Genomic DNA, 27031 nt, shown 5'->3' with positions numbered 1-27031 from the left:
AGGCCAGGGAAGTCACTGCTGTTCCTACAGGACCACTGGGAAAGCGTTCCCCGTACGTTGGAAGGAAGGGACGCTGCGGAAGCCACATCCAACCCAGAGGGAGGTAATGTGGAGAATACACATATGAACTGGGCGGAAACCGGGCAGTCTAACATATGGAATGTCACTGGGGTGGCTCCAGCCTAAGACGGGGGGAGACACACCGGACAGCGACGGCAGAGAGACTCTGCCGAGGGAAGACACGGGCTCACCGCAGGGAGCCGTATCGTGGAAGAATACACATATGGGGTCACCGAAGGGACCGCAACATATGGACCCAGTCTAACACAGGTTCCACACTGCTTACGAGTGGTAGGCCTAACACCAGACGTTCCGCACGTCCAACGTCGGAGGGGTGTGGAGGAACTCAACAGGGTTCAATTTTAAGAGAACTCAACTGGAGTAGAAAGGCGCACGTATCCAGTCCATAGGAGGGGAATGGCGCAGCAAGCCGACACTTGAACCGGGCTCACGGTGAAACTGGCTTCATGAGAAGGGAGCCCACGGGAAGCAGCGGTTCAACTAGGTGTCGTCCAGCCCCCAACTCTAGAATCTGTTTAGCAAGTATATCGTCAACGCCCAGGCGGAGCACTTTACACTCATCATAGAGGAGCTCAACACCTAAGTGGACATGTTGCATCTCGGATCTTTGCCGAAATGAAGGCAAGCACTAAGTGCAACTTCGCATGGAAACAGCCTTCCCTCTCTGCTGAATTCCAACAGATACTTGAAGAGCTGGTCTGAGGTCTATGACTTGCATTCTGTACACATCCAAGCGAACGGACAGAGAAGCCAGGGCTGGATCTGCCTCCTCCAGGGCAGCGCTTGCAGGCTCACCACCTGCTCCTATTACGGGAGAGGTAGGAACCTTGGGCACAATCCGAGCCGGGGTCTCAGCTTGTGAGAGTTAGCCGGCCCAGACTCCAGGCACAATACGTTGACCGAAAGCGAGCAAGTCCCTACCCTCTAGTAGAGACCACGCGAGCAGGAGAACTGATATAACAGAATTTTTAACTCACTACCTGCAGTGGCTCAGGGGCGGTCTCTGCAGTGCAGTCGCACCAGGGACAAGGCCCAAGAGGATAAAGAGGGACACAAGGATTTACAAGACCTTGCTCCTCAGGAACCTGACGATCAGAACGTGCTTCTGCATACTTCTGCAACACGATGAGCGTCGTTTAAACACCGAGGCAACATCATTTTGAGGGTGATTTAGGAAAACAGCCTACTGCAACCCATTTTGCAGGAAAGAGAGCACTGAAGTGATCGAAAGCTTTCAGGATCTCCTCAGGAGAGAAGACGCACTCAACGACTAGGTTCCACTTCTAAAGGCGTAAGCACGCTACCCAATTCTAGGGGGTGCTCGCAGAAGTGATGGTAACTATCACATGTTCTTGTGATAGCCACCTGAACCTCCGCGTTCAGATGTAAGACCGCCCGGAATCTCCGGGGGAAGAACGCGTGTGCCATCGTGCCCCGTCCCCGAAAGAGTTTCCAGGGGAAGTCAGGAAGGCTGTTGAAGGGAACCAGGTCTAGTTGGGCCAATAAGGGGCAACTATGAAGACCTGTTCCTCTCCTGACTTGGCACGTAGGTGCCAGCGACGGGCGCAAAAGACAGGAGCATTGCTCAACACAACATGTGAAGATCACTGGGCTTCAGGAGCATTTTCTGCTCAGCACTTGGGTGTGACAAGTTCACTGAGCTTCAGGAGCATTCCTGCTCAACACCTGAGTGTGATAAACTCACCGAGCTTCAGGAGCATTTCTGCTCAACACTTGAGTACGAAGAACCTCACTGAGCGACAGGAGCATTTCTGCTCAGCACTTGAGTGTGACAAGTTCACTGAACTTCAGGAGCATTCCTGCTCAACACCTGAGTGTGATAAACTCACTGAGTTTCAGGAGCATTTCTGCTCAACACTTGAGTGCGAAGAATTTCACTGAACGACAGGAGCATTTCTGCTCAGCACTTGAGTGTGACAAGTTCACTGAGCTTCAGGAGCATTACTGCTCAACACCTGAGTGTGATAAACTCACTGAGCTTCAGGAGCATTTCTGCTCAACACTTGAGTGCGAGGAACTTCACTGAGCACCAGGAGCATTTCTGCTCAGCACTGCGTGTGATGAATTCACTGAGCTACCTGTGATGGACTCACTGAGCTACAGGAGCATTGCTGCTCAACACCTGAGTGCGATGAACTTCACTGAGTTTCAGGAGCAATTCTGCTCAACATGAAGAGTGATGATTTCACTGACTTGCAGGCGCAAGGCGACCATGAGTCGCAGTCACTTTTAGAAGGCTCACTGGGGTTAAACGCATTTCTGCGGGCCCCTGGGGCAGCTGAGTCCCAGTGTTTGTCCAAGGGTAGTCCGCTCGGTTTACCCAAACACTGGCGGAAAAATAAAACCGGGGGGGCAACTGAGCGGCCCCGGAATGGTCATGACCCAGCCGGACCCAGGGGATGGAGTCTCCACTTGCCCTGGCTATAACTGTCGTGAGGCTCGATGGCGGCACGATTGAGTAAGCGGGAGTAGTGGAACAAGGCGCCCTCAGAAGCGTCTGACTCCAAGGAGGAGGTGACGGGTGAGTTTGTGACATGCAGGGGAAGCTTGCGCAACGGTCGCAATGTCTAACAACTCGAGGCACGAATGCCCGTGTAGTCGGGGGTCGCCCAGGCCCCCATTAAAACAGGCCCTTTGTACATGGCCCCTCTGTTGAAGAGGGTTTGGCAGCAGACCGGGATGAACTATAGTCACACAGAGTGAGCTGCTCTGCCACGGTCACCTCGGGACTCGATCGTGAAGCTAGCGCTGAAGCGGTCACATATGGAGGGAGCCAAAGGCTGCGACTACCATATACCCCAGGAGCCTCTGAAAGCTCTTTCAGTGGGACCCTTTCTCACTTCAACACCAGCTGAACACATTCTCATTGGAGAGACATGTTGGACCGAGTACCTCTCCAAAACTAGAAAAGAGATACTCAGCCCGTGGGCGAGATTACTCTCTTCCAGTTGACCTGAAGACCCAACGGGCTCTGGAGCACTCGAGGGGAAGGACACTGTACTGATACTCCACCCTTAGACGCAACACACAGGATGGCCTGCGGTGCGGGAGGTAGAGATCTGAAGCACCTGTCTTTCAGGTCAAAGCTGCAGACCAATCTTGGGCCAAGATGGTCACGACCCACCCCCTAGTAGCACGAAGAACGAGTTTACAACTGGCCTTCGTACCGGCTGGAGGAGCGGCTATATCAAATCCTTCGCCGGCAGGATAAGATAAGCACGCACAAGTCAGGAGCACTGCTCAACACTCGGTGTGATGAATATCACTGAATTTTCAGGAGCACGTCTGCTCAACACCTAATGTGATGACTATCACTGACTTGAGCGGGGTAGCCGAGCCTGAGGTGGGGCAGCAAAGTAGAGAGAGTGGTGTTAGTGTGCTGTGCAACACTTACCTGTCTCCACAAGCGGCAGGGGGCGCGTGAGAAGGCGGATGACCGGGTCCTCGAACGCACCAAGCTGCCTGCTGGCGACCAAGGGGGAGCTGAGGGGTGTAAGGCTATACAGGGTCACACCCGCCAGACTGGCCCTCTTGGGACCCAGGAACAGATGAAATTGCTCTCTCTTTGAAGTGTGGGTACCGCTTGCTCCGCTTTTTTTTTTTTTTTTTTTTAGGGAGCCAGCGGCGGAACAGACACACACACAAACAAAGGCTCCACCCGGCCCTCACCCGGGGGGAGGGAGTGATCGTGCCACTCCAAGAGCATCTCATCCATTCCTGGGCGGCCCGCTCCGGAATGCTTTCGCTGTCGCTTGCCACCTGGCTTGGCAGCGCCTGGAGCGGGCTGGGCGTCTCTACTGCGGCCGGCTCCCTGCTGAGGGCTGGATGACCTCCGTCTGCGCTTGAGCGGCAGAGAACTGTTTGATGCAGTTCTCCACCGCGTCGCCGACCAGCCCAACCTGGGAAATTGGGGAGACCAGGAACCGAACCTTGTCCGCATCCGCCATACCAACCAGGCTGAGCCAACGAAGGCGCTACTGGACCACCAAGGTGGACATCGCCAGACCGATCACGCACGCTACGACACCCGTACCCCGGAGGGTGAGGTCGGATGCAGTGCGGTGCTCACCTATGAGCGCACGGTCTGGATTACCCTCGTGCATGCCATGGGTGCCCTAGCCTGCAGCAACGCCATGGCACGCAAGAGGAAGGGGCTTGCCCATAGGCTTTGTAAGCTCTGCCCGTCGGAGCAGACGAAACTCACAGGCCTTAGGGGGGAGACGAGGATCCCCCCAAAAGGCAGCGGCCGCCGGACACAGGAGCACCTGTGTCGACAGACCGCTCCAATGGAGGGACACCTCGCAACCCTTCACCGTTCCTCCATCAAGGGTAATGAGGGGGAAAAGCTATTCAGGCAGTTTCTGGCAGAGAAAGATGCTGTTCACCACCTGATAAGCTCTCCATGCATTTCGGGAAAGAAAGGCACTGGGGCGGCGAGCTGAGAACCAGCGCGGCCCGCCCCAAGATACCAAACTCCAGATTCCAACCGAGACTGAACGGGACACGGTGGAGGTTACACTCGAGCCCGGCAGCCTCGGCGGCCCGTTTCAGCATAGCTGATAATTCTGGATCCGGCTCGGGCAACATTGAACTCCCGGAGGGAGACAATGCAGCCGAGTCATCATCTCTAGAAGTCAGCTCACCCTCCGATGCTGCAATCGGCGTCCTGTCCTCCAGGGGAGCCCCGAGTGAAACCGCTGGCCCACCCATTACAGATGGACCAGCAGACAACACAGGAGGCTCCAGTGGTTGCAGTGGAAGGGAGGAGTGAGGAGCCCACAGGGAATGGTTACCGGGCGGGACATCCAACACTATCCTCCGGTCACCCATCCCACACAGCACCCGAGGGTGGGGCATGGTAATGGGGACTCGCTCTCCGCGAACGAAGGCGAGTCTCGCCCTCAACACTGCGACAGTCATGTTCCCACAGTGAAAACATGAGCTGTCCACAAAAGCTGTCTCAGCGTGCTGTAAGCCAAACACGTGACACTACAGTTGTGACCATCAGAGAGAGACAGGGAACGACCGCACCCAGAAACGCACGGGCGGAATGACATCTTGAAAAAGACGCAAACGCACCCGTGTTGCTCTTTCAGAAAATAGGACCGTCACCAGTGCCGGAGCACACAGGGGAATGACCGCGGCAACACTGAACAGAGAACTGAAACAGTGAAGCACTCACTTTTCCGCCCTCTAACCAGCCATCACCACACACAAACATTTAGAAATTTGTTGCTGTTAAAACAGCAGTTGAGAGCTCAAAGCTCGCGATCACCGCTGCACTCGCGCTGTAGAACACCAGCACTGGGAGAGTCTTCCTGAAGAACACCGACACACTCGCTCGTTGTAGACAACAGCACTCTCAGAGACATCAAACGATCGGCTCCGAAGCGAAAGGCAACTAGTGCGTGCATCCACTTCCGTATTTATACCCGCGCCGCGGGGGCGGAGTGTGTGATGCGAATCACGCACGCCAATTACATTGGCTCGTTGAATAGTACTCGAAGAAGACAGGCTCTCTAGCGATCTCCCAATTCAGTCGACCGTCGACTACGTCTGACGTTCTCGACTGAAAGGGAACGGCCAATATTGACCCGCGTTCTGTTTTCTATCATGCGCCGTGCACGTTTGCGATGACATAATATGCACGCAAACGCACCAGGGTTCGATAGAATCAAGTTGAGTGTGAAACCAGACCAACGCTGCGGGGGGCGCCAGGAACAAACGCGCTCGGATTCGGACCGCAGTGAACCAGCTGTAGCCTGACACATGCACTTCTCCAAAACTAATGGCGCTTTTCCACTGCATGGTACGGTACGGCTCGGCTCGGCACGGCTCACTTGTGGCGCTTTTCCACTGCATGGTACGGTACGGTACGGCTCGCTTCGGCTCGTTTTAAATTGTACCACCTCTGTTGAGGTTCCAAGCGTACCGTACCGATACTAAAATGTGACGTGAAAACACTGCAGATCACTGATTGGTCAGACAGACAGAATCGTCACTACAGCGTCATTGTATTTGCGAGACATCAAACCCGCTGGATTTAAATAGCCAGTAACAGCCACCGCTGTAGCACCTGTTTTAAAACTACTTGCGTAGCTTGCTTGAAGAAGAAAAAATTCCAAAAATTAAATGGCTGAATCGTGGTCAGTGGACGAGAAGTGCAGACGTTACTCTTGTTGGTTGCCGAGGAGCGGATAAACTATAACGATCAGTCATAATCCCACCCACTTTGAAGCGGCATTAACTGCAGTGGAAAAGCAACCGAGCTAAAGCGAACCGAGCCGTGCAGCGCCGAGCCGAGTCGTACCACGCAGTGGAAAAGGGAAGGGAGCCGAACTGTGCTGCGCCGAGCCGAGCCGTACCATGCAGTGGAAAAGCGCCATAAGATTAATTGAGTGAACACCTGCCAGTTCTTCCGTGAGTGGGAATTGAAAACCCGGACTGGACCATAAGCGAAGTGATTACAGAATGCTTAGAGTGGAGAGAGGAACGTGCTTTCGCTCCAATCCAGGCTTTATCACATCCCCCTCAGCAGGGTGAATACACCTCGTCTTTCCTTAATTTAAGACCTATTCAAACTAAAATTAAGACATTTATCACACTATTTGAGAAATGAAAGCCTATTTACGGCCTTAAAATTATGAAAAGTGAATTTAAGACATTAAGGACAGACGGGAACCCTGCAATTGACGGAAATCCATCATAGACTCGCTGCAATTAACGGAAATCCGTCGTAGCGACGGAGAACTTTAATCCCTGCTCTTCTGAGATTACGAAGCACAGTCACTGGTTATTTTTGTTACCTATCTGGAATTGAGCTGTCATCTGTAAATTAAAGCTTAATTATTTTTGTTAGTGACAACAACATGCAATTTCAGTCATCTGCTCATCTGGCCCACTGTCCTTCTTGGTGTTCCCTGTAGAATGGTCATGTGGGCTGAGTGGTGTCCTGGCCCCTTCGGGGCTTTCTGCTATAATTTTGGCTTTAATCTATATATTTCCATTCGTTTTTCATAAATTTGACTTGTTAGGGGTTCAAGCACGTTAGTGCTGAAACCCCATTGTAATTGTAAGGATTTGTAAAACGCATCGTGCAGACCAAACCGTAATTGCTAGAGACTTGAAACCTGGCCAGAGTATGACCCCGATTGGCCCATAGGTGGCGCTATAGCAACCAAAAGTACTAAATCGCTCATAACTCTTAGACCGTTTGACTCAGATCCTTGGCTCAAGACGGACAAAATGTATATCTCCGTTTTTTTCTGCTTTGTCGAATTATGTCCAAAACCTACTTTTCGAACTAGTCCCTGTTTTTTTGCCCGATCGGAACCAAACCAGTCTTGGGCAATTCTCTGGACTCTCTAGATCAATAATTATCAAAAAGAAGTTAAACTTTTGCATTTGGGTGGCTGTAACAGGGTCATTTAGAAAAGGGGGCGTTACAAAATACACTCAAAAGCCTATAAATCCTAAAGGAAAACTCTGATGAGCTGATGAGCATATGTGTCAACATGGTGAAGAAGAATGCACAGTTTCATGGAGATTGGATCATAGGTGGCGCTATAACTGTCAAAAAGGTCTCATTCTTATTAGGGGTTCAAGCACAAAGTACAGAAACCCTATTGTAATTGTAAGGGTTTTTATTAGGGGTTCAAGCACGAAGTGCTGAAACCCTATTGTAATTGTTAGGATTTTTATTAGAGGTTCAAGCTCGAAGTGCTGAAAAACCCTACTGTAATTGTTAGGATTTTTATTAGGGGTTCAAGCACGAAGTGCTGAAACCCTATTGTAATTGTTAGGATTTTTATTATTAGGGGTTCAAGCAAAAAGTGCTGAAACCCTATTGTAATTGTAAGGATTTGTAAAACGCATCGTGCAGACCAAACCGTAAGTGCTAGAGACTTTAAACCTGGCCAGATGTTAGGCCTCAATTTGGGGAGAACCTATCAGAGTATGACCCAGATTGGCTCATAGGTGGCGCTACAGCAATCAAAAGTACTAAATCGCTCATAACTCTTAGACCGTTTGACTCCGACTCAAGCATTTTACACCATTGTGACCCTTGCCAAGACGGACAAAATATATATCTCCAGAGATCGGACCATAGGTGGCGCTATAACTGTCAAAAAGGTCTCCTCCTTATTGGAGGTTCAAGCACGTTAGTGCTGAAACCCTATTGTAATTGTAAGGGTTTTTATTAGGGGTTCAAGCTCGAAGTGCTGAAACCCTATTGTAATTGTACTGATTTTCAGGGGTTCAAGCACGAAGTGCTGAAAACCTATCGTAATTGTCTTAATTTTTATTATTGTTATTATTCTCCCCTAAAATGCATCGTGCAGACCAAACCGTAAGTGCTGGAGACTTGAAACTTTGCCAGATGATAGTCCTAAAATCGAGGAGAGGTTCAGAGACTATGACCCAGATTGGCCAATAGGTGGTGCTATAGCAACCAAAAGTGCGAAACTGCTCATAACTCCTAGACCGTAAGGCATAGACTCAAGTGTATTATATCACTGGAAAGCTGGACTCCTGTAGAACAAAATTGCCTGTATTGGCTGTAAATGGTCTTTTCCATCTCTGTAATCACATGGTGTTTCACACATCCACACAATATGAACTTTTGATAGATCTCCTCATACTGTACAACTTTGCCTCAATAACCACTGCTGTCAGTGAAATTGTTCATTAAATATTCACAATTACGTAAAAAAAACTTATTTGGCAAAGTAGTCCGAGGTTTTTTGCCCAATCTGAATATAACCAATGAAGTACAATTCTCTGGACTCTCTAGATCAATAACTATCAGAAAAAGTTGAACTTCTGCATTTAGATGGCTATAATAGGGTCACTTCCAAATGTGGCCTTGACCAAGTGTCCCTGAAAGCCTATATCTCTTCAATGAATGCTCAGATCTTTGTAAAAACAAGACTCTAAAAATATGACTCTAAACAAGCATGAAAAATTGCAGACAGATCGGACAAAATGTGCCTCTATAACAGTTAAAAAGGTGAAAATTACAATGTTCATATGCACTGGTTGCCAGTTGCTGCTCGCATTAAATTCAAGGCACTGACGTTTGCCTACAGAACAACCACTGGCACTGCTCCCCATTACCTAAACTCATTACTTCAGACTTACGTGCCATCCAGAAACTTGCGCTCTGCTAGCGAATGTCGTCTTGTGGTACCATCTCAAAGAAACACAAAATCTCTTTCTCAGACCTTTACCATGACTGTTCCCTGCTGGTGGAATGATCTGCCTAACTCAACCAGAGCTTCTGAGTCAGTAGCTACTTTCAAGAAATTGCTGAAGACGTATCTTTTTCGGCAGCACTTGATTCAGTAATACTAACACTTTCTCTTGTATTCTATTTATAAAAAAAAAAAAAAAAATGCACTAAAATTAAACTGAGAGGGGTTATAGCACTTGCGTATTGTTGTCCTACTGTAAGTTTCACTGCTTCTACTGTTCTCATTTGTAAGTCGCTTTGGATAAAAGCGTCTGCTAAATGAATAAATGTAAATGTAAATATGAATATAATGGCATATTAAGCCAATAAGTGGTCTTTTACTGCCCCCTTCTGTTTAAAATATTCATTTTGTCATACTGCTCACTAATATTGTTCTATAATTCATATTTAGACTATAAAATCACTATTTTAACATTTACAATCACATGTAGTCAAAATTCATCTATTGGAGTATTACTATTGACAATTGTGACCCATTGAGAAATGGGAATTCTGAAAGTGGAAAAAAAAAGGGTTTCCGCCATTTAGGCCACGCCCCCCTAGTACAAATTCACTCATAACTCGAAAACGGAAAGTCGCTGCGCGCTCAAATTTGGATGGTAAGGTCCTCTCCAGGCTCTTGATCGAAATCTATCATCGCGGGGCTCGGGAGCCACGCATTCATATTTAGACATTCGTTCATATTTAGACTCTATAAAATCACTTATATAACAATTACTATTATAAGGCTATTTTGAGTTTATCACTTCATTTGTACTGACACTTCACATCAATGCTAGCAATGTGGTAAATCATGGGAAATCACTCTAGAAACATGGTAAATCATAGTAAATAATACTAGAATGTGGTTTATCATGCTGAACATGGTAAATCATATTGGAACATGGTAAATCATGATAAATCATACTAGAACATGGTAAATCATGGTGAATCCTGCTAGAACATGGTAAATCATGGTGAATCCTGCTAGAACATGGTAAATCATGGTAAACTATGGTAAATCGTGAGATATTTTCACCAAACTCGGTACACATGTAAGAGCTCAATTTGAAGTCATTGGCCACTTGGTGGCGCTATTACATAAAAAAAAACATAAAAAGGGCCATAACCACCTGACCGTTAGTCCGATTTACTTGAAAATTGGTATGCAGTGTCTTGGTGTGTTTATGTGCCATGTATGTGTATGAGAACATTGGTGTATCTCAAAAGACATGGCCGCCATCGGCCAATGAAGTTTGAGCACATATTAGACAAGGTTAACGAAGGCCAATCGGAACGAAACTCGATGGGCATGTTCCACTCATGGCCCTAGAGGTCTGTAAGAATTTTGAAAGAAATCGGCCACTAGTTGGAGCTAACGAGTTCTATGGCTCTGTAATCACGTGGTGTTGACCACATCCACACAATATGCATATCATATGATAGATCTCCTCATACTGAACAACTTTGCCTCTAAAACCACTTGTGTCAATCAAATCGTTCATTAAATATTCACGAATATGTTAAAAACCTACTTTTGCGAACTAGTCCTAGGTTTTTCGCCCGATTGGAAACCAAACCAGTCTAGGACAATTCTCTTATAAATGGGTGATTTAGGAAAATGGCCGTGGCAAAATGCAGTCGAAAGCCTATAAATCCTAAAAGAAAACTCAAAACTTTAAAAATATTGGTGGGCATATGTGACATAACATAGTAAACAAGCATGCCAACTTTTATAGAGATCAGACAATAGATGGCGCTATAACTGTTAAACATCTTTGAAGACCATGTATTTCCTATGGTAAATTGCCTGTATTGGCTGTAAATGGTCTTTTCCATCTATTATGTCAGTGATTAAATGCTTGCTAAATAAAACTTAATGTCTTTAATGCTTATGTGCTTAAAGGCCTTAAATGATTGAACCCCACTAAATGCTGCTTGCAGCTTTAATTATCATTATATTTGCAACTTCTGTAAATTTTTCTCACAATAAATTTCAAATGTACTTTTTCACAATTAGTCAGTTCAACTCAGTTATCTCATTGTTTTGAGTTCCACTTATCAGCACACTATTTATAAGGCATCTTAGACAACACTCAACCCACTTTGCTACAAGACAAAAGTTATAAGACAACGTTTCATACTTTTGACAAAGAATCAGCTCCATCATGATATGCTGAAAAGAAAGTCAGACGTGTTATGCGCTGTGCAAATGTGCCACTAGTTTTTCTACTTTTTTTTTTTCATTCTTTCATTCATTCCTATCATTATTTTATTGGGCAGAATTTGCCATGTGGGCCAACATATTAAATTTTAGATACAGCTGTATTGGCAAAATAATTGATTTGCCCTCTTCAAACATCATCTCTCACTCCATTCATACTCAGTCACTCTCACTGGCCAGCATACATTCTTGTGTTTTTGCTAATGAGCTGCTTAAGAAGAAAATTGGAGATCTCTACTACATAATCTTGGATCCATGGCCAACAACATTTCTATCTCATTATCCCAGTTTTGACAGCATTTGTGATTCCTTAATTCTGGACTTTTGGAGTAATTTTCCCCCAATCTATCTCTAGAAAATAACTTATTTTCTAAATAATAAAATCTTCTACAGTGTCTGTTAGATCACAACACAACTGATCACACCACTGATCACAATTATATCGCTCTCTACTGAGTAGAGAGCGATATAATTGTTCTTCACACACACATTAACTGAAATTTAAAACTGTTAGAAGGTTCAAACTAATGAATAAATAATAAATATATGTATATCTTCCCTTTGTGCTTGGAACTTTTCAATGGGAAGTGCTGCGCGCCGTGACTCCATGTTGCTTCAAACACATCATTCTTCGCACGAGATGCACATAAGTGTTTTGTGCCGCTCTGAATTGGAGCCTTTGATATTACAATACTTTTGTGCAATGGCAGTTTATGCTGCTGCTTCATTAAAAAGTTGCGCTTAAAATTTTAACAGAAATGATTTTTAATTATATAGTATATATTTTGTCTGTATATTGTTTTACAAAGTAAGGAAAATAATGTTTAAGTCAAGCTTGATCCCTTTAACAAAAGAATAATCACAGTCTCTTCCCCACAGTGAGGCATACAGATACAGTTAATTAATAATAATAGTAATACATTTTATTTATAACACAATTTTCATCAAAAGATCTCAAAGTCCTACAGGAAAAATAAATAAATAAATAAATAAGCAGTTTTTTAGAAAAAAAACATCTAAAGGGGAGCAAAAGCTTTGCTAAAAAAGAAATGTCTTAAGGCCTTTTTTAAAACAGTCAGTGGATTGAGGTGCCCTCAAGGTGTCAGGGAGGGCATTCCACAGATGTAGGGCAGCAGCACAAAAGGCCCTATCTCCCATTGTCCTGAGTCTGGTTCTGGGTATGTGGAGGAGGTTTGAGTGAATGGAGCGGAGGGAACGGGTTGTGTTTTGTGGGTTGATAAGTTCTTTGAGTTGTGGGGGGGCATGTCCATGGATGCATTGATGTGTGAGGAGGGAAACCTTGTACTCAATCCTGGTGGAGATGGGAAGCCAGTGGAGTGAGTGGAGAGTGGGGGTAATGTGCTCATGTTTCCGCACTCTCATCAGGATCCCAGCTGGAGAGTTTTGGATGTACTGAAGCCTCTGTAGACTCTTTCTAGGAATCCCAAAGAGAAGTGCATTGCAGTAATCCAGTCTGGAGGAGACAAAGGCATGAACCAACTTTCGCCATCTGGGAGGGAGTGAATGGGGCAGAGTTTGGAGATGTTACACAGGTGGTAGAAAGAGGTCTTGCATAGGTTATTTATATGGGCTTCAAAAGTGAGTTGGGAGTCCATTTTTACACCAAGATTAGTGACTGTTGATGAGAGGGGGATGTTGGTGCCAGAAAAGGTGATGCTGGTTATGGATAATGATTTGGTCTGTTGAGGAGTGCCAACCAGGATGGCTTCGGTTTTGGAGCTATTGAGTTGAAGGGAGTTGTGCTCCAATAGACAGGTGGTGAGTTTTGATGGGGATGACTGTGAGGGTGGGGTTTCAGCTGTGGCATTTACATAGAGCTGTGTGTCATCAGCATAGCAGTGGAATGAAATTTTGTGACGGCTGATGATTTGGCCAAGGGGGGTGAGGTAGAGGATGAAGAGGATGGGGCCAAGGACTGACCCCTGGGAGACACCACAAGTAACTGTGTGTGGATTTGATTTGGAGTGGCCCAGGGAGATGTATTCTATCTGGTTTGTGAGGTATGATCTGAACCAACTGAGGGCAGTGTCATTTAGTCCAGTAGTGAGGTGGAGCCGGTTTAGAAGAATGCCATGGTTGACGGTATCAAATGCAGCAGAAAGGTCCAGGAGGATGAGGAGGGAGGGAGAGCCAGCATTGGATGATATGAGGAGGTCATTTGTGACTCTGACTAGGGCAGTCTCTGTGCTGTGGGCAGAGCGGAAACCTGACTGGAATTTTTCAAAGAGGTTATTATGTTTGAGGTGGTCCTGAAAGTGGGTGGCAACTGCTTTCTCAAGTACATTTGATATGAAGGGGAGATTGGAGATGGGCCTATAGTTGGATAGGACTTCCGGATCAAGAGTGGGTTTTTTGAGCAATGGTGTGATAATGACATTTTTTAAGACAGGGGCAACGTGACCAGTTTGGAGGGAATTATTTATAGTTGATATGGGTTTTTACCAGGGATGTTTGTAGAGGGTTCAGGGGACAGGTGGAGGATTTCATTTTCCTTATGATGTTCTGCACCTCTTCTGATGAAACCCCAGCAAAGCAGTTTAGAGATTTGATGACATTATATGTTGGAGGAACAGTTTGGGTGGGAGGACCAGAAAGGGCAGAGCGAATATATGCAGTTTTTGATGTGAAGAAATCCATGAATTTATTGCACTGCTCTTCTGTAGTGGCAGTAAGTGGGGTAGATTGTGGTTTGTGAAGGTTTATAGTGGAAAAAAGCTGCTTGGAATTTCCTGGGCTGTTTCTGATGGCATCGGAGTAAAACTGTGACCTTGCCTCTTTGAGGGACTGTGCATATTTTTGTCGTTGCTCCCGGTAAATTTGTTTGTGGACAGTGAGGTCAGAGGCTCTGAAACGCCGCTCAAGGACCCGCCCTTCTGCCTTCATCTTACGAAGACCATCTGTGAACCAGGATGCTGAGCGGATGAAGGTGACTCTTCTTGTTTTAACAGGGGCATGAGGGTCAAGGAGGCTGCTCAGATGGCTGTTGTAGTAGTCCACTGCTTCGTCGGCTGATGAAAAGTGTATGGAAAGATGCTTAAAGTCTGCTGCCAAGAGTTCTGGGTTTATGTTTTTTAGGTTTCTGAAACAGATATTCCGCTTAGGCTTGCAGAGGCTGGATGGGGATGGCAAATCCATAGAAATGGCCTTTATCAGACACACCTAAGTCATTCACCTGCAGGTTGGTGAGAGGGGCAGAGTTTGTAATGACCAGGTCCAAGGTATGCCCCCTGGTGTGTGTGGGGACACCAACAAGTTGTTTTAACCCTCTGGGGTCTAAGGTGTTTTCCTGGACCTGGAGGTGTTCTGACATGCTCTGACATTTGTGCTTTTTCCAGTTGCTTATAAACATATTAATGGCAAAGTTGTCATTACACTCTATTTAGCACAAACAGGGCTACCATAATATTTGAGCAACATGTATGTACATGTTTGTATTTTTGAGAGAATATTGTTTATGCATGGTTATTGAAAAAACTAAAACTTAAAGTCTCTGAAATAAGGCCACAAAACACATACTAAATATGTGTCCACAAGACTTTTGACTAATGGAGGTTCTCGCCTAGAATTTTTGCTTCAAAATGATTTGAAAATCATCCTGCCTAATCATTTACACAAAACAATACATTGATTTAAATTTTGTAAAACACTTTTTGTTTGGAAAGGCAATATGCGAAAGGGGCGTGAATCATGAATAATACTCTGATTCACACCTGAGAAGACAAAGACCTGCTTAATGAGCCTGTATAATGAGCCTTTCACAGGTGTGTCACTGAGCCACAAGATAGAATACAAGGACAAAAAAAAATGTATATATATATATATATATATTAGTGCTGTCAGTTAAACGCGTTATTAACGGCGTTAACGCAAACACATTTTAACGGCGTCAATTTTTTTATCGCGAGATTAACGTTCTTTTTGGCCTAGAAAACTTTGTAGTTTTTTTCACATGCTGTTGCAACAACTAGTAACGTTAGAAAAACTACAACATCACACCGGATAGCTACACCGGAAACAAAACAACAGGCACGCCGCACACACTTGTTTGGGCTTGTGCGCCGGCCAAAGAGTAGTAGGCTAACGTTAAGTTTTGAGTGGATGGCGCGAACGGCCGATCTAGAGACGTGCACTGACTGCACTCTCAACGCAATAGAGTGCGCCGCGGGACTAGATTTGATGGCTGAGTGTGAGCGCGGGCGGTAATGCACTCAGTCTGTGTGTTCGGGTACGGGAGAATAAAACGATACGCGGGACTTCCGCAAACTAGAAATATCTATGAATAATACATAAAAACTAATACATTTTTATTCATATGTTGCAGAAAAGCAACAAGAACAACTAAAACAAAATAGAAACGATTTACAGGCCAGAGTTTATTTTTATAACATGTTTGCAGCGTTGAGCGATGTAGCCAATCACAGACATATGTGTTGATTTCTTGAATGCAATGGCCAATCAGATGCATTTAAAATAGACTCCCCTCACCGCTCAAAACTGACTTTTTGTTCAGTGCTGAATTCTGTATGCTGGCAAATCCTCAAATTATAACAAAACAAAACTGTATATATTATGAAAGATTCATTGTGCAGTCAGCTTCATTGATAATAACAGAGATGTGTGAGATCGCGATGAACTGATGTCAGCTTTTTAGGAATTATTAAGGGAGCACACTTTGCGCGCATTCAGTCATGACAAACCATGCACGCAGTAGCCTGTTTGCTTTTATGTTATAACAGTGGTTTGTGTGTTAATGCTTTAATAACAAATAATTTATCAGGAGCATTTATGCTGATGTGTATGGTGGCGACACGTAGGCGAAAGTATTTGGAGGTAGCCTACAAAAAAAAGTCTATTTGCGGGCGGGAGCGGGACAAAAATGTTGCGGGCGGGAGAAAGTAACATAGAAAGTAAGAACGTTAAGAACGTCAGTTATAACGACCTACGTATTAAAACAATGGCCGGGTTTAAATCGGGCTCGGGCTCATAATTACAGTTAATGTGTCGGGCCGGGCCGGGCTCGGACACAATGTGCACGGTCTCGGGTAGGGTCGGGCTTGATTTTTTGGGCCCGATCTAAGCTCTACAATGGATGACTTCAGACAGAAGCACATGGATACCACAGCTAAGAACAAACTTACTGCCGATCCACTTTTCCATGTTGACAAGAGCATTAAAATTAGAAAAAATGATGGGACAAATAGAAATCAAGGGACATTTAGAATAGATAAAAATGTTAACTATGGCATTAATGCAATTAATCGCGATTAAATATTTTAACCATTTGACAGCACTAATATATATATATATATATATATATATATATATATATAGGCACATACTACAAAAATTGGTTCACAGTTGGAAACATCTCGAAAAAAAAAAGTATTTTTCCACTTGTATTTTTGCTTGCAAATTGTATAATATCCAAGGTAAACATTTCTAGTAATTGTGTAGTTAATTCTCATACTGTATTTTCAGAAAGTTTTGGATATCTATCCTCTCCCCAAACTTGTCACTAATAAAACACAATAAAAATAATTTGAAGAGAAGGCTTATATTGACCTTTTAAGATTTTGTTTACATCTACCTTGTAAATATATTCTTTGCTATTTTATTAAAAAGGTTACAATTACAGCAACAATTAAAATAACAATATTTCAAGTGTAATCTTTCTTTGTAAAAACTAAAGTATACATTTTATCATACGTATTTCAAAGTTAAGGATTCATTAGTTTGAATAAAGCCTACATTGGAACAAACACTATAATTACATCTTAGTTGATGACTTTATTTTTGACAAAACAAACATAGCCTAATATATTTAACATTTGAGCAGAAATTGGTGAACTAAAGCTTATTTGATGTGGCAGTAGTCTATTTTTATAGTCTAACTTTATAATCTATCCAAAACTAGTCAACGAAATGTTGTCTTTCATATTTCGTCTGTAACATAGGCATATTGTTTGTTGTTTTTATGATATATTAGGGCATATAAATGTTAATTTGCAGTTTAATACGTTGCTTATACAAAGACATTTTATTTCAACATATTTCAGTCGATTTTTACTCATCTCAGTATAGCAATATAGTTTGGTAAAAGCTGTTCATTCATTCACACACAGACGCGATTCATATTTAAACAGTGTTTTTGCGGTTTACATACACTAGGATATCGCGATTAGAACAATAATAAAAAAAAACGTACTATTCTTCTCAGATGGATCCGTTGCTCCTCGAAATGAATTTAAACCAGCTAGGGCTGGGACAACGCGTCAACTTCATCGATGACGTCGACGCAAAAAATACGTTGACGCAAAATATGTGCGTCGATTCGTCAGATCCAAAACATAGATGCCGGCGCCGGGGAGTAGTAGGAACACGAGTGGCTCCTCAGACTATCAGAAGTGCAAGGTGGCACGCACTCGTTCCTCTAAAGTACACACACACACACACACAACCCACAGAAAAATGTGCGTCAGTATCGAGTTCTCTTTCGGGCTTCAACGAACCATAACACACACAAATTATGCCAAACTGTCCTTTTTGTCGAGTGTCCTCATAAGAGCAGTCTTAAATGAGTAAAATAAAGTATTTTATCTTAAAGAATAAATTACTCACTCAGACCCGGTGCCAGGATGATTATTATACCGGCAGCCTAATAATCATGAATGCACTGACTCCGCTATCTTTTAACACATCTCCGGCAAACGGCTTCTTCGCGCAAAAGGAAAAAATGTCATGAAGCGCAGTGAAATGCAGCCAGCGACCTATGTGGCATTTCCTGATGGATCGAGGTTGTTCCTTAACTTCATTTAATACGTGCAATTCACACGAGCTCCAAGCGCGTGCGAGACTGCTGCAAGTAAAATACATAGAGGACACTGACAATGCGCTGACAGACAGGACCTAGAAGGTAACATTTAATAAATTCTAAACTTTCAAATTTGGTCAGTCAAAGAAAATTAAACCATAAATAGGCTTACTATTTTGTGGCTCTTTAATGTGTCGTGACAGACTGCACTTTTTTTTTGCAGCAAGCTAGGCTTATGTGTTTTCAAGGCTTCAAGGTTTTATTGAATGCTACCTCTGACTAAGAATGCATTACTTTGCACTTGTATAGTCTTTTATTTTTGAATTTTAAGACCAATAAACATATATTGCAGTGTTAGGGATATTCATTCAGATATGTAAATCAACATGTATAAATTGCTAATTGTCAATTAATTGGTCGAGAATCGAATCGGACTGAAAAATGCATCGTTAGATTAATCGATGCATCAAAAAAATAATCACTAGATTAATCGTTTAAAAAATAATTGTTTATCCCAGCCCTAAAACCAGCACTTCTGAACTAAATTTCCCAAGATTATTCCTCACAGCCTCGCAAGACAACGTAAAGTACTGTAATCTGATTAAATTTGGTGTGCTTTATCGAGTTGTTGTGGACGTTTACACGTTTGCATGTGTTGCCTCAGATCATTTGCGTTTGAATAGCGCACGCTCTCCGTGGGTGTCACATTAAAAGATAATGAGAGGAAATGAGAACGACTGACATCTCTCTCTCTTCATATAGATAACATAAAAAGAGAATATTTGTTTTTGTTATGAATTAGATCATTTAAAAGTACAAACTTAAACGATTATAAAGATATAATGCTCATGCCTGGGTGAATAGTATTCGCTGAGTTTTGTTTAAGTTTAGAGGTGTGCTCCAAAAAAAAAAGCTCACTGTGACGGAGAGCCAGAAAGCACACCCTGTTTATTTTCTTTAGTTTACAAAAACACAATGTTTTATTTCGATTGTAATTGGACACATAAAAAGTAGACATCTAACTGTTTATTTTTTCATATTCCTTAAGTCTGTATGACAAAAAATGACGGAGTATTTTAGGTCTATTTTGCTGCTATGTGAAAAAAATCGAGCAAAACGCGCCGGCGCGTTTGCCGATCCCAGAGGGTTAAGTTAAAGCAGTCCACAGTAGTTGAAGAAATTCAGCTGCAAAACGGCAGGAGGGGGTGTCAACGTGGATGTTCATATCACCTAAAATTATAACATTGGCGGAAGATGTGCAGAAAGTTGTGAGGAGATTTGACATCTCAGTGATAAATGATGGGTTTGGTTTTGGTGGTCGGTAGATGAGAAGGAACAGCACAGGGGAAGGGGATGTACATTTAAATGCAAGGCATTCGAATGAAGACAGTTCAGGTAATGGTTGCAGAGCTAGCTCCAGATCGCTGCGCTGGATGACTGACAGGCCGCCACCACGCCCTGTGCTCAGCTCACTGAGAGGTGTTGCCATGGAGACTTCCAAACTACTTATCCGGTAGGAGACAGCCCTCTGATGACGTATGCATGGAGCGACAGTTCGCATTGCTGACCAGAGAACCGGGATGGTAAGACTTGTCTGTGAGCAGAAAAACTTTCTGTGGGAACTTCTACAGCATGGACGGCGGAGAAGGCCTAGTTGTTGAATCACTGCAGTGCACGCTGGAGTGAAGAAACTGTTGAGACTCACCAGCTGGTTGACAGAGTAAATCAACATAGTGATGGTGGGGCGGCGGCATGGAATTGGTGCAGGTTGTTTTTAGCCGCGTAGCAAGAATGCTAGCTACAAGGACTTTCAACTCTGCGGCAGCGCCAAAGGGTGGTTTCAGGCTTCCCAGATGCACTTCACGATGACATGGACAAACTGAGTCCAGGCTGTCCAGGAGGAGACTTTTCCGACTGCGGTAGCAGCGGCGATGACCAATTCCAGGGAGTCTCCGAGCTGGTGTTTTGCTTGCAGCAGCAGGTAGGCCACCGCTATACTCGAAAGCTACCTGATACCTATCCAGAAAGGTCCACAGTTCGGTGGTGCGGAAAGTAAACGGTTATTTAAAAAAGGTCCACTGATCGGTGGCCCGGATTAGTAAAAGGTTATTAAAAAAAAAGTTTGCTTAACCCTCTGGGGTCGGAGGGGTTTTCTGGGTCCTGGAGGTGTTCTGACATGCTCTGACATTTGTGCTTTTTTCAGTTATTTATAAACCTGTTAATGCAAAGGTGTAAATTCACTCTATATAGCACAAACAGGGCTACCATAATACGTGAGCAATATGTATGTACATGTTTGTATTTTTGAGAGAATATTGTTTATGCATGGTTATTGAAAAAACTAAAACTTAAAGTCTCTGAAATAAGGCCACAAAACACATACTAAATATGTGTCCACAAGACTTTTGACTAATGGATGTTCTCACCTAGGATTTCTGCTTCAAAATGATTTGAAAATCATCCTGCCAAATCATTCACATAAAACAATACATTGATTTAAATTTAGTAAAACACTTTTTGTTTGGAAAGGCAATATGCGAAAGGGGCGTGACTCATGTATAATGGTCTGATTCACACCTGTGAAGACAAAAGACCTGCTTAATGAGCCTGCATAATGAGCTTTTCACAGGTGTGTCACTGAGCCACAAAAAAGAATACAAGGACACAAGAAAAGAAATATATATATATACTACAAAATTGGTTCACAGTTGGAAACATCTAGAAAAAAATAGTATTTTTCCACTTGTATTTTTGATTGCAAATTGTATAATATCCAAGGTGAACATTTCTAGAAATTGTGTAGTTAATTCTCATACTGTATTTTCAGAAAGTTTTGGATATCTATCCTCTCCCCAAATTTGTCACTAATAAAACACAATACAAATAATTTGAAGACAAGGCTTATATTGACTTTTTAAGATTTTGTTTACATCTACCTTGTAAATATATTGTTTGCTATTTTATTAAAAAAGTTACAATTACAGCAACAATTAAAATAACAATATTTCAAGTGTAATATTTCTTTGTAAAAACTAAAGTATACATTTTATCATACATATTTCAAAGTTAAAGCAGCAGTAGGGAGTTTTGAGAAAATGTTGACTTAGCCTGAAAATGTGAACAAGCACAACTTACAGGTCCAACCCCCTTGCTCTCTGCTGCGCTATACAGCCCTCCCCCACAGCGGAGCCTGCCATGAACGCGCAGGCTAGTAAGCAGGACCAGCCGATGACGGCGGATTATAAACAGTTATGGAACATTCACTAATAGGGACGAAACATCAACAATATGCTTTACATTGACTATGGCCTTCCGATACTTTGACTACAAACTTGGTCCTCAAATCATTATGTATTTTGCAATACATGTAGCAGCTAACTTTCTAACGTTGCACTCTTTCTATAAGTTATAAATAGCTAGTAAGATAACGTTAAAGGATTAGTTCACTTTTAAAAAAACTTTTGCTGATAATTTACTCACCCCCATGTCATCCAAGATATCCATGTCTTTCTTTCTTCAGTCGAAAAGAAATTAAGGTTTTTGATAAAAACATTCCAGGCTTTTTCTCCATATAATGGACTTCAATAGGACACAAACGTTTCAAGGACCAAATGACAGTTTCAGTGCAGCTTCAAAGGGCTTTAAACGATACCAGACGATGAATAAGGGTCTTATCTAGCGAAACGATCGGTCATTTCAAAAATAAATAAAAAACTTTAAGTTTTATAAGCACAAATGCTCGCCTTGCTCTGTTCTGTGATGCACGTTCTAGTCCTGTTCGAACTCGTTCATCAAAATGAACAAATCTTTTTTCGAGTCATTTCGTTCGTTGAATGAACGAAATGACTCCGAAAAAGACTCGTTCAAAATGAACAAATCTTTTTTCGAGTCATTTCGTTCGTTGAGTTCGAACAGAAGAGTCACGAACGACGGTACGCTCTCGCGCTGTGCAAGAGAGGGGTGATCAGCGCGTACACGAGCGTGATTGACACTGCTAAGACATTCCTCCTGGCTCTGATTGGTTGTTTCTGCCCGGGAGCGGTGTATTTCTGCAAATGGCTATAGGACCACAGGGAGGAGCCAGAGGAGCTTGATTTTTTCACAGATTATCTGTCTGATATTCTACTGTCAGGACATAATGACAGTTTTAACAAATATTTGTTTACAAAAGCTACCTACTGGAGCTTTAAGGATTCATTAGTTTGAATAAAGCAAATATTGGAACAAACACTATAATAGCATCCTAGTTGATGACTTTATTTTTGACAAAACAAACATAGCCTAATATATTTAACATTTGAGCAGAAATTGGTGAACAAAAGCTTATTCAATGTGGCAGTAGTCTAGTTTACAGTAAACAGTTAATAATCTATCCAAAACTAGTCAACGAAATGTTGTCTTTCATATTTCGTCTGTAACATAGGCATATCGTTTGTTGTTTTTATGATAGCCTATAGTAGGGCATAAATATTAATTTGCAGTTTAATACGTTGGTAATACAAAGACATTTTAACGTTATTTCAACATATTTCAGTCGATTTTCACTCATCTCAGTATAGTAATAGGGTTTGGTAAAAACTGTTCAGTTCATTCATTCACACACGCGATTCATATTTAAACAGTCTTTTTGCGGTTAACATACACTATGATATCGCGATTAGAACAATAATAAAAAAAACTTCTCAGATGGATATTTCAAGTGTAATATTTATTTGTAAAAACTAAAGTATACATTTTATCATACATATTTCAAAGTTATGGATTCATTAGTTTGAATAAAGCCTACATTGGAACAAACACTATAATAGCATCCTAGTTGATGACTTTATTTTTGACAAAACAAACATAGCCTAATATATTTAACATTTGAGCAGAAATTGGTGAACAAAAGCTTATTCAATGTGGCAGTAGTCTAGTTTACAGTAAACAGTTAATAATCTATCCAAAACTAGTCAACGAAATGTTGTCTTTCATATTTCGTCTGTAACATAGGCATATCGTTTGTTGTTTTTATGAGCCTATATTAGGGCATATAAATATTAATTTGCAGTTTAATACGTTGCTAATACAAAGACATTTTAACGTTATTTCAACATATTTCAGTCGATTTTCACTCATCTCAGTATAGCAATAGGGTTTGGTAAAAACTGTTCAGTTCATTCATTCACACATTGACGCGATTCATATTTAAACAGTATTTTTGCGGTTTACATACACCAGGGGTGCCCAACCCTTCTCCTGCCGATCGACTGTCCTGCACAGTTTATCTCCAACCCTAATTAAACACACCTGGCTTTAATTTTCAAGTGATCCTGAAGACCTTAATTGGTTGCTTCAGATCCTGAAGTGCTTAATTGGTTGCTTCAGGTGTGTTTGATTAGGGTTGGAGATGAACTGTGCAGGACAGTCGATCGGCAGGAGCAGGGTTGGGCACACCTGACATACACTATGATATCGCGATTAGAACAATAATAATAAAAAAACGTACTTCTCAGATGGATCCGTTGAACCCCGAAATGAAAATAAACCAGCACATGTTCTGAGGTAAATGTCCCAGGATTATTCCTCACACAGCCTCACAAGAAGAAATAGTACATTAATCTGATGATTACATTTGTTGTGTTATCGCGTTTATGAGAGGCATTGACACGTTTGCATGTGTTGCTTCAGATCATTTGCGTTTGAATACCGCGCACTCTCCGTGGGCGTGTCACATTAGCAGAATAATGAGCTGAGAGAACGATAATGAGATCGGCTGACACTTCTCTCTCTTTTTATAGATTACATAAACAGAGAATATTTATTTTAGTTTTGAATTAGATATTTTAAAAGTACAAACTTAAATGATTATAAAGATATATTGCTCATGCTTGTGTGAATAGTATTCCCTGAGCTTTGTTTAAGTTTAGAGACGTGCTCCAGAAAAAAAAGTTAACGGAGACAGAGAGGCAGAAAGCACACCCTGTTTATTTTCTTCATTTTACAAAAGCACACGGTTTTGATGTTAATGTGAGTGTACACAAAAAAAGAAGACCCTCTATAGTTTATAGTTATGTATTGATTTTATTTATATGACCAAAAATGACGGAGTATTTTAAGTCTATGTTGCTGCTATGTTGAAAAAAAAAAGCAAAACGCGCCGGCGCGTTTCTGGACCCCAGAGGGTTAAAAACTTGGGGTCATTATTTTGACGCGACTGGAGAACCGGTGAACAGACAGCGACTCTCTTCTATCCAGTTTATTAGGTAATTCGGCACTGTTTTTTTAATTATTATTTTACTATTGGATCGGTACTCTGTATCGGCCAATACTGAATCCCAGATATCGGAATCGGTATCGGAGGCAAAAAAGGCGGATCGTGCCACCCCTGCTTTGTTTACTAGAGGATACGCCAAGACGGGCGTTTTACATCATTTTGTGTGAATTTGTCCGTACAAGCACAAGACGTGAAAGAGAATTCAAATCATTATTCGCGCGCTGTCTGAGACGCTGGTTTTCGGGGCGATAAGCTCTCGATAAGCTCGCGCACCACAGCTATATAGGCCTTACTATATTTCCTGTAATATTCCACTAATTAGATAAATTTACTTCATAGACAGCCTTCTTTTTTTATCCCATTATACTCTCTGTTGTCAGTGTTTCTTTGTCTGGACACACACACTGTACACACGCTGCCTGGTATCGGTTTCTGGTATTAGAGCATTTTTACGACTACGAGTACATGAGCTCAGTATCGGTGCATCCCTAATCTCTCTTCCTCTGTCTGTTTTATTTGCTGATGATGTGACTTTACAGAATAAAGAGTCTTATTTTCTGCTCTCTCTCTGCTAATGTAGTTTAAGCTGCTGTTATATGACAGATGAAGATTGTTCTAAGGTGACTTCAGCTCTGAAATCAAACCCGTCACACCTGAGAGAGCTGGACCTGAGCGGGAATAAACTAGGAGACTCAGGAGTGAAAAACCTCAGTGATCTACTGATGAACCCACAATTCAAGCTGGAGAAACTACAGTTAGTATCATTATACTGTACAGCAATTACAGTGTGACTGAAGTTTATTTATTTGAAGACTGCAGGGCTTATGTTCCATTGTTTACACCAGTGCACTTTCTGGGTTTTCCCTATTGCTCACATTTTTGTTTTTTTTATGGTAAATGGACTGCATTTATATAGCACTTTCACAGACCCAATGGCCACCAAAGCGCTTTACATATTGCCTCTCATTCACCGATTCACTCACACATTCATACACCGACGGGGGTGTCAGCCATGCATGTGCCATCCAGCTCGTCGGGAGCAGCTGTGGTTAGGTGTCTTGCTCATGGACACCTCGACACTTGGTCAGGTGGAACCGGGGATCGAACCACCAACCTTTCGGTTTGTAGACAACCTACATGAACCACTGAGCCACTGTCGCCCCTAGTTTATCTAGTTAGTAATTGTTTAATTTCCAGCATTTTATACAATGTACTGATCGTGTACTTGCAGAAATCTGCCTTTTCAACAGAGAATAAAGAAGAGAGACGTCAAATAAATAGCTGTTAATGAAAGAGAAGAAACAGTATCTTCCTGCAGACAGAACTAGTGTGACTGGGTTTTAAAACAGACTATTGGAAACTAAATGCTGCTGTATCTGTTCAATAAGATGATCATCATAGATGTGAACTATTGTTATTTCTCTGTCTTCAGTGTGTATAGATGCAGTATTACAAAGAAACAGAGTTTCATCCTGACTTCAGCTCTGAAATCAAACCCATCACACCTGAGAGAGCTGGATCTGAGCTGGAATAATCTAGGAGACTCAGGAGTGAAAAACCTCAGTGATCTACTGATGAACCCACAATTCAAGCTGGAGAAACTACAGTTAGTATCATTATACTGTACAGCAATTACAGTGTGACTGAAGTTAATTTATTTTAAGACAGCGGGGCTTATGTTTCCTTGTTTATAGCAGTGCACTTTCTGGGTTTTTTAAACTAAATCACTTTATTCTCAATATCTCACAATGAGTCTGAGTTCACATTATATTTGTGTAAAATTCTTCACATTCATGATTTGTTTGTACAGTAATATAATCTGTCTTCCTCTGTTTGTGTCTTTCTAGTTTACGGAATTGTGGCATTACAGATGTTTCTTCTTTAATTCAGTCTTTGACTAACTCAAAAGCACTGCAGTTTTTAAAAGAGCTTGATCTGAGTCTCAATAAGATAGGAGACTCAAAGCAGCGGCTCAGAGATGTGCTACGACACTCAAACTGTGTCCTGAGGTGAGGAAACATCACTTTGAGATATTAAAGAGATCTTCATTTACCTCTGATATGTGAACAAACTATGGCAAGCCGTTTTAACTTTTATTCATTTCCAGGATATGAATTCTTGATATCAACAATTCAATTTTTGATATCAACAATTACATTTTTGATATCAACAATTACATTTTTGATATCAACAATTTAATTATTGATATCAACAATTTAATTCTTGATATCAACAATTAGATTCTTGATATCAACAATTGAATTCTTGATATCTGTAATTGTATTTTCACTAGTGAAATGTCACCATAGGCTGCCATTCAAAATTAATTGTTGATATCAACAATTGATTTCTTACTAGTGAAATATAATTTTTCATATCAATAAT

General features: G+C 42.3%; 1 protein-coding gene across 5 annotated transcripts in view; it reads left to right on the top strand.

Moving 5' to 3' along the window:
* The window catches only part of LOC143724299 (NACHT, LRR and PYD domains-containing protein 12-like), a 575203-nt gene that overhangs the window by 133590 nt on the left and 414582 nt on the right, over positions 1 to 27031 (top strand). For 2 of the 5 annotated variants that reach the window (XM_077217285.1, XM_077217286.1), the window contains 3 exons: positions 25227 to 25400; positions 26079 to 26252; positions 26494 to 26655. In XM_077217285.1, coding sequence (XP_077073400.1) covers positions 25227 to 25400; positions 26079 to 26252; positions 26494 to 26655 — 510 coding nt within the window. The remainder of the gene's footprint in view (positions 1 to 25226; positions 25401 to 26078; positions 26253 to 26493; positions 26656 to 27031) is intronic. The other 3 variants (XM_077217288.1, XM_077217287.1, XM_077217284.1) reach the window with 2 other exon arrangements.

Source organism: Siphateles boraxobius, unplaced genomic scaffold (genome assembly GCF_051911475.1).
Source record: "Siphateles boraxobius isolate OS27281-9 unplaced genomic scaffold, OSU_SipBor_1 72, whole genome shotgun sequence".
In the NCBI taxonomy this organism is placed as follows: Eukaryota; Metazoa; Chordata; class Actinopteri; order Cypriniformes; family Leuciscidae; genus Siphateles; species Siphateles boraxobius.
Note: the sequence above shows the minus strand (reverse complement) of the source record. Positions and strands in the feature narration are given on the sequence as shown.